The 9,322-nt window shown below is 37.8% G+C and overlaps 1 protein-coding gene across 1 annotated transcript in view; it reads right to left on the bottom strand.

Moving 5' to 3' along the window:
- LOC105619833 (cAMP-dependent protein kinase type II regulatory subunit) overlaps nucleotides 1-8,547 on the bottom strand; it is a 13,875-nt gene extending 5,328 nt beyond the window's left edge. Inside the window, exons 1-2 of the mRNA XM_012201351.1 lie at nucleotides 8,337-8,547; nucleotides 1,444-1,535 (exon numbers count right to left, since the gene is read on the bottom strand). Coding sequence (XP_012056741.1) covers nucleotides 1,444-1,535; nucleotides 8,337-8,547 — 303 coding nt within the window. The remainder of the gene's footprint in view (nucleotides 1-1,443; nucleotides 1,536-8,336) is intronic.
- Between the last annotated feature and the right edge of the window lie 775 nt (nucleotides 8,548-9,322).

The raw sequence follows: 9,322 nt of genomic DNA, 5'->3' as shown, positions 1-9,322 counted from the left end.
CTCTCTCTCTCTCTCTCTCTCTCTCTCTCTCTCTCTCGTCGAGAACCCAACCCCTCGCAAACCCCTTACTACCCTACAAATATGTACATACACATACATCGTACACGCTCCTTTCTCCCTCATTCACGCGCGTATATACGATACGTACACATGACGATGCTGCATATATACGTGTAAATCACGTCCATGCCAGGTTATCGAACACGAGGCCTGACGTCACAAAGGTACATCGTCAACCTCGCATCGCCGAGCAAAGTAACTCTTCGTTCGCGTTTCGTCATTCGCGCGGCCGCGCGCGCGAGAGAGAGAGAGAGAGAGAGAGAGAGAGAGAGAGAGACTGTGCATCAGCTATGCTTTAATAGACTGTGATATATATTATGTACCTCGTGTATATATACACACATATACACGTGTGGCGTATACGACATTTCGTAACGAGGAGAGAGAGAGAGAGAGAGAGAGCTCTATTTTCTGCTACTACCGAAAAAAAAACCTAAACCTTCGTATCGAAGACGGAACGTTCGTCATCGCCACTTCTCGTCGAAGCGAAATACCGGCAGCGATAACGAATACATGCGAATGCATTATAGTACGAAGGTGTTATATAAACCCGTTCTCTACTTGCGTGGTTACTTTGCGTCACGTCTTCGGGTCGACCGATTTTAGATTTTCGTAGCCCACTCCAAGAAAATAAGTAATTAACGAGATGCGTAAGAGCGCGCTTTCGATTTAGCATCACGCCAAAAGTGGGAGATCCGACACCCGACAGGACGATTTCAATATTTTAATCTAATTCTAAGCGAAAATATTGACTTTATTAAAAAGTCAGCTAAGTTTATTCTTTCATATCACGTTTCAGTATATTCGCGCGGAATTTCTTACGTCAACATGATTTTTCCTTCGGCTGAACATGTATTTTTGTGGTCTCGGCGATTACTTACGCAGCTACAATTGCCGCATCGGTTTTCGCCAATTCGACGGACGTGACAAGCATAAAAAATGTATACTTCCAAAGCCTTCGTTGCTGGGAAAAAATATTAGCTATTGCAACATCTGATGATACAAAGTCTAAAAGCGACGACAACGTGATGTGACGCATATCGAGAAGAGAAACGGCCAAACGACATTTTGGGACGAACAAATCTGCCGTCGTTTGAGCAACTATCAAGCCAATAAAACATCATTACGCGTACTATTGACGTGATTGCATTAACAGAATTTATCGTGGCATCGATACGTAATTTGTTCAATCAATTGATACTTCTTCAATCTTTTTCTTTTTTTTTTTTTTTTTAGGAAAAATATGGACGCGGACTTCGCAAATGATGCGTCATTCGTGCGGTCTTGTTATCGGGAACGTGCGTAATAATTCGTGGAATAGTAATAGTAACACACGTGATATATATATATATATATATATATATGTGTGTGTATTGTATATACCTTGAAGCCGTCATCCTCTTCGTCCTCCTCGGGATTGTAAGTCTCCGCGAAAACGCTCTTCCTTCTGGAAGCAAATCGACTGACTGGTGGCTCTAAAATACAAAAGAGACATTTCGATTAAACAAAGACAAAATTACTATTAAACTAAGAAAAGACAAAATATACGGAGAGCAATTAAATTGATTAAATTGATTGTCGATTAATTAAAACGTAAAATAAGGTATAATTGAAGGAGAGAATGGCGCAGTTACTCTGATCCTTATTAACGATTAATAGAAAAAGAAAAAAATTGACAATATCGTTCGATACGAAATAATTTTTAGTTTGATCAACTGCGGCAATTTGAATCTATAAATATACAATTATGAATTATCGCGATAATAAAATGAAAGCCCATGCTTTATTATAGATAACAATTTTATGCATGTTTACTATGTTAAGTTTAACATTTACGTAATTGGACGATTGTATTTTCGAGAGAACAGTCTTCAAGAATTCGATGTGGATTGCAAGAGCCGTCGTGTAAAAAATGATCTGTCGTTCAATTATGTAAATGCGAAACGCTGGCTCGTTTAGCTACAGCAGTTAGCTACAGCAAAATCCGGTCTCCGCGATAATAAACGAAGAAGGAATATAGACAGTAATTTTCGGAGTTTTAACATTAGCATTTTGAATGGTTTCACAGAGAGAAATATCATATCCTTTTACAGCTTTATGCGACAGAAGTTTTTGCTGAAGTTTCATTTTCGATCTTTTTGCAATTTGTGATAGAGACTCGTTGAAACTTTTTTTTCCTTTAATGATATACTGTCGACGTCTTCTTGAAGTGTTGACCTTTCGTCTTGAAATACTCCGCATAAATCGAATACGGATATTAAACGCAAATTCGTACTATCTTTCTTCCAGAGACACGAATTTCCTTATACGATGAAAATTCTGTTCCGTCGGTTTACCTCGTCCCAATTACAAATATATTTTCCCGCTGTGCAACACGTGAAAGTTCTTCATGAAAATTGTCCATCTTGAAAGTTCAAAGATTAATAACAACTTACTCCTAAAACTTTTTTTAAAAACTAATGGTGTCTTTTTTCTTTTTTCTTCCGCAATGAAAGATATCATGAGAGAAAAACACATGGAAAAAAAAAAGATTTGTTAAAACAACTGAAAACCGATTCTACAGTCATAATATACTAACAGCCAGTTTTCTATGTTAAAGCAACAAAGTTAGTTATATAGTTGAATGAAATTAGGTAATCATATTTGTTATAAAACAACTTTCTAAAATTAATCTAATATATAGATCAAAATTTTTTGACGAAACATGCTAGCTAAGGCAACACATATTTTTGCTACTATGAAGAAAATATTAGCATTTTTATTGTTATATTAGCAACTTTTATTGCAGAAAAGGATTAGCTAAATTAATCATATTAATAATTACAGACTTTTCGTGTAAACCATCAAATCTTTTTAATTATAAATGTTAGACTCGCGCAGCAAGCTTTGCTGAATCACCCAATCCTTTCTCAAATTTTTCTCCGTGCAGTGCAACTTTACACAATTAAACGCGATTAAAAAAACCTATTATTTTTTCAAGCGGGACAAATTTATACATTTCTATTACTCCTTTCAAATGTAACAAAGTTTTCATAGTGTCGCGAAATCTGTTATACACTGAAAAAAAATTACTAATAAAAAATAAGTTAATCAAATTAACTCAGCGATTCTTGTATCAAGTAAATATATATGTTTATATTTAATAAATATTTACTTAAAACTATCCAAACAACCAAATTTTAAAAAATTTAATATTTTTTTCAGTGTACATAGTGACTCAAAAGTTTTGTCTTATATCTCGTCATTAATTTAGACAACGGAAACTCCGTGGTATTTCGTTTTTTCGCACCTCTGTCATCCACTGGCTCGATGACGGAGATGAGCGACATTTGGTCCGCAGAAGAAAGAAACACGCGGCAGAAACGTGCACGAGGAACACGTTCGTTCTTCTTGACAACACGTTCACGTTCACTTGTCACGAAACAAGAAATATATCGTAGACAATACCTTGTATCTACTATAACAACTAATTCACAGACACGATTTTATCACAGTATTACATTAAGGTAAGAAATTTTGACGTGATACGAAGTAAACGGGGCGCGGTAAATAATTCCAGAACGTACAGCATTCGCGTACAGAGTAATGTAGTCATAAATATTCAGGCGTTCCTCTTCCTTTCTACTCCAAGCATTTTATCCAACGATCGTAAGTAAACTTTACTAAACAGTCAAACTAATCAAAGGGGTTGCTCCGTTTTTTATTTCAGCTACGACTTCTACTGGGAAAAGAATTCCCCGATGCGCGAATATATTTACGAGATTCGTATCCGCGTTGATCCACGCTCGCGTTTCTCCTTCGAAGATGAAAAGATGAAATAAATGACGAAAAGCACAGACGAAGAGGATCTCGTCCGGGATGTGCAATCGCGTCGTACTGACGAGACCGCGGTCGCCGGCTAAGCGCTTGTATAAAGCGCTACACGAACAAATATTGAACTATATCGAAACCACCGCGCATCCGAGAATCTCATCTCGCGACAGTGCTTGATCGGACCCGACTGGACCCGTGTTGATGCAATTGGGTGCCTCAAATCGCGCAGGTCTCGAAAAGTATGAATCGAGTCGATCTGAAGCGATGTGTTTGGTGAAACTTCAGTGAAACTTCCAACTAAACGATTGTGAGTGCTCCACTTTGCGTGCGTTTTTCCTCTACAAGAATCTTCGGATGCGCATCTCCGAGATCGAAGCGATACTCCCCTTCCTTGCCTCACGTGACAATAATAACCGAGTCCAGGCTTTCGTTCTGGGGGTAGAAGGAAAGGATGGTGGAAAGCGCGGAAACCACACACGTGAGAGAATTTCCGGAGGGGAAGGGGGATCTCGATCGATTATCGCAACTTCAATCCGAGTTAAGAAATGTTTGAACAATAATGAAAGGGGAGTCACGAAAGCTCAGAATGAGTCTGAGATAATTTATTAATATGTATTACTCGAAGTGAGATATAAAATCCCAATTAATGCTAAATATTCCTGAAGTACTCGTAAAATGTGACATTCCAAGAATATTTCGGAATATTTCGAAATACTTTCAGATTGTAGTAAAAGCAACAATCAAAAAATCGTTAAATATCCATTCACACTCGTTACATATTCAGAGAATATTCCATATACAATTATAAAATTAATATTCCCAGAAATTCCATGTCCAAAAGTCTCTGAATTAATTTTAATTTTTAAACGAAACTGTACTGTCACAAAAACACATTTCATTTACTTTGACCTTGGAGCCCAATTTTAATGGCTCGCTTTACAGTTAAAATGCTATGACCTTTATATTCTTTCCTATATGATTCCTATTTACGAGTTAATGTAAAAGCAACATTCATTCTAAATTTTTAAAAATAAAATTTTCACTTTCGAACAAGTAGTAGGTAGTTGCGTCAGTCCAGGAATGAAATTTTCACTCTTAGAGAATAAAGAAAAAATTTCAAGCGAGAATCAATTTTTAATCTCTGAATAATCTCATTCTCTGAAAAGAGAGACTAAAGGTAAATGTTAAGTTTAATCCGCCCACATCCAATCTTGATGAAATTAAGCTCATTCGATGTGTCTTTACACAAAAAAAATGAATCTAGTAGAAAAAGGCATCGTTCTGTCTCACGAAGCAAAATATTAATCATTAAAATTGACTTTTTAGGAAATTCACTCCTTGAAGGAGTGAAGTGAAATTCATTCTTGTCAGACTGCAACTATCACTTTTCTTGAAGCTGAAACTTCACTCCCAAAAATTTAGAACACAAATAATCATTAAATATCATTCTATTCATACAACGCTATATATTTCATGAAATCACACTTTTCCCAGAAATTCCATATTCGGAAGTCTCTGAATTAATTAAATGAAATTGTACTATCAGAAATTTTATATATGCTTTCATCTTAGAACCTAATTTTGGAGGATTCACTTCATAAGCAAAATGCAAGAGGATGCGTTCAGAAATTACATCCAGATAACTCTGATATGCACTTTTGTTATAGTATACGTAACACAAATTATAGCGACGTAAACTATAGTCTAGAGTTATCTAGGAATAATTTCTGAACGCATCTCTACGCTTTTTACACTCTTTCCCCTTTTATTTACGAGTTAATGCATCTTCGCTATTACGACCCTCCGTCGGGGATGCGTATTGCTCGCATAAAAGAAGTTCATACAATATTCCGAATATTTCATTAATATTTACACTCTCTGTGAAAGTTCTTTTACTGTTTTAGAATATTCGGCACATCAGGAATACGAATCGAATTTTTCATGAATGATGTGTTAACTGAGAGTATCATGACGAACGGCAAGAGCGATCTTTGCGACCAAATAATTTGCTCACAAAGAAGTCTGAGAGAGTTTATTACGATTCCTGAAACGTAATAATTTTGTATTTTGAAATGAGAAGAAAATTTTAAAAATGAACAAATTAAATGTTGACTAGAATGTCTATCTAGATGTTTAATGAAGTTATAAATATTCCAATATAAATTCAATAATTTTTGTAAGTTTCACCGAATTATGTAGTGATACAAAATCTAATCGTTTGAAACGAAGTGAAAATTACGAAAGCAAATTTATTATATAGGTGTGTCCAATGAAGTGATAAATATTCTAGTAAATTCACTCACTTCTGTAATTTTCACCTCGCTCCAAAAATCGTAATAAGCTCCTTGTATGTGACAACAAGAAAGACAATTTGTATAAATAATAATTAGGAAAGAGAAAAAAAACGCGTTCAACAGAAAAAGCAGCTTTGTTTGTTTTTGACTGTTGTAAAATTTTTTAATATGACTGATTTATATTTTGATCCAGTGAGTAAGAACGAGACCAATTATATTAAAGAATTTTACAACAATTGCAAAGCTGCTCTTTTCTGCTGAATGCAGCCATTGATAAAGATATACATTGATAAAGAAGAAGAAAAAATATTAGAACATCTATTTTCATTCTCCCGTAGTGAAGTTGTTCGCCGAGACGTAATAGTTGGGGAGTTTAATAATCCGTGCAATTTTATAAAAAGGATACTTCGTGTGACTCAGGCAGGAATCAAGAATATCTTCTTTTCGCCTGCTCGACAGTGAGAGGGATCCAATAATATCCCAAAAGCATTTATCTTTCTATCGCGAGTCTCTCCGAGAGATTTAAAGAACTTTCTCCTTGATTGGGTAAGAAAGGATTGAAAATTGAATCAATCTGGGAAAAAGGAAAAAGTATTGTTTTTCGTGAAAGAAAGAATATTATAGAACGAAAAAAAAGAGAGAAGAAAGAAAGATATTTAAGCTTTGAATTTGATATTGAATTAGAAACATGCGAATAGAAGCGTTTCAATATCGCATGCATTTCTCAGTGGAACATCCCAGTGTTTATTCAGACATACATTTCGCACTACCATTACGTGCGTGGCTCATTTAGAAACAGATTCCAGTAATATCGTTCAGCACTAATCCCACATAATTGCCCATATTACATCACCAACGTTACTATCCTGAGGAAGAGGAGATTTAGTCAACTAACTCCGGAATTAATTAGCATATTGGTGGTCGAATCTAAATCTATTCAGTGGATGATCATCTGGTATCGCTAAATAGATCGATCAATGGATGCGTTCAGCAGAAAAAGTTTTATGACTGTTCTTTTAATATAAAACCCATTCTACAATTGTGTAAGGATAGTTGTAAGTAGTTATAATTGTAAGAATTGACTAAATACAGTCGAATATTTTCCTAATATTTGACTGTGATTGGTTAATTCTTACAAGTACAACCATTTACTACACTTATGCAATTATAGAATGGGTTTAAATAATTCTTGCTTTTAATTCCTCTTAATTCTTCATTGAATCTAAACGCATGTTTTTTTTCTGTTGAACGCAGCCATTGAGAAAAAGGACAAACAGAGAATACGGCATGGAACAAATGATCGATTACTCAATTTTATTAAATTATTATTACCGTCTATTACTGGTAAATTACTGATATTATATATGCTGCATTATATCCGGAATCACGACATTTCTTTTCTCCGCCCACCTCTCCGTCTTTTACTCACCCCGGAAGGAAAGTGAGAATCGAAACCGCGACGACGAGTCAATTGACGTTGGTAGAATCGACCCTGCACGCTTAACTTACAACTGATATCGATTGGAACAACTCTCGACCAGCTCAAACTTGCCTCTACTAACGTCATGATTGACACTAATCACAATCAGTTAACCAAGCTATTCGTCACTCTATACCTGTACAAACAATATCTGATTTTTTTCTCATAAATTGAAGAGAGAAAATTGCTTAATTTCTGGAATTCGAGAAATTAATGATAGTGAAATCTTTATTATTGAACAAATTTTTCAATAAATGCCCTGCCGATAATTTATTAATTTAATTAAATTAAGAAAAGTTAACGGGACACTGTTGTAAGCAAAACAGAAAAATGTTAAGGAATCAAATATCGATTGATATTATTTTGGAGCATTGACTGTAATATGCAAAACATTCTTCTCATTTTAGATTTTTTAGAAGACATATTTGATCAATTTTTCTCACATAAAGAATTATAAAGATGAAAAGTCTTCTACTTGAAAAATTTAACACAGTCATAGTTTATACAATTCATTTTGGTCATAAAGCTTCAGAATGGACCTTTATGGATTTATCCATCTTTAGACCGTCGGTTCCTGTGGACAAGCATTATTGACAGAATTGCCTCTGATCGTGAGATAGAGAGCGTGAAAGAGAAAGAAAGAGAGACAGGAAAGAGAGAAAGACATCTCGTCCTCTCCCAAGACTCACCTTCATCGACAAACTCATCCGGCGTGGTCGGGTAGATCTGATCCGTATTAATAATCTGCGTACGTCGTGTGTCACGTAGCCGCGTAAAGAAGTCTACAGCGTAGTCAATGATGTCGCCGGGCTGCTCCAGCAAGTAGCTGATTGTGAACTCCAGCAGGACGTCGCGCAGGTCGTCCGGCACCGTGATCTTGCCGGCGTTACGTTGGCTCATCTTTCTATTCCCCCGAAGGCGATCGCCGATTTAGCTGCCAAGGAAACGTCCTTTCCTTACGTCTCTCTTTCCTTTGCACGTTTTATCCCGCTTCCGAATTTTGGGGCTCGATAGAAGCCTTCGAGTTTCTGCACTTCACGCAGCACAGCCGAATTGTCACGCGCTATAGTTACACGTCACGGATTCTCGCGAAGTCTCTGCTCGCGTGGGCCGAAGCGAGCAGCGATCGGGTACCGGGGACAGAAGCTAGAGCAGGAGCTTAGAGCCGGAGCTGTAACTGGGCTTTAAAGCCGGGGTCGGGGACAGGAGAGGAACGAGGAATGCTCGACGCGTCGTACCGCCGCCCACCTTCGACGCGCTGCTGCTTCGCCGCCACTTCCGCCGCTGCCGCCGCCGCCGCCGCCGATGGCCCGCTCTCTCGTCGCCGTCGCACCGCGCCGCCGGCCGTTCGTGCACCGGCAAATCGTTGCCGCTGCCACCACCGTTAGCAAGCCCCGCTCGCTTCCCGGTGCACCGAGCTGACTATCGACGACGGGGGGCTAGCTGCCTACCGTGACGACGCTGCGCACAGTCGCGCCGAACATACGACGAGAACCTCGACGGCTCGACCAGTCCCTTGAGGACACGAAGAATGAACCGATCGCGGTCGCTAAGATGGCGACTGATAGCACCCGCACCCGCACCTCATCGCGCCGCGGATCGCATGACGGGATGTGCGAGTACTCATGCCAAGTTCAGATCGAATCGGATTCGATTATTCTCGTCGAGTTCGATT

The sequence above is a fragment of the Atta cephalotes genome, assembly GCF_000143395.1.
Source record: "Atta cephalotes unplaced genomic scaffold scaffold00023, whole genome shotgun sequence".
NCBI classification, from domain to species: Eukaryota; Metazoa; Arthropoda; class Insecta; order Hymenoptera; family Formicidae; genus Atta; species Atta cephalotes.
The sequence above is the reverse complement of the archived record's forward strand: the minus strand, read 5'-3'. Positions and strand labels throughout refer to the sequence as shown.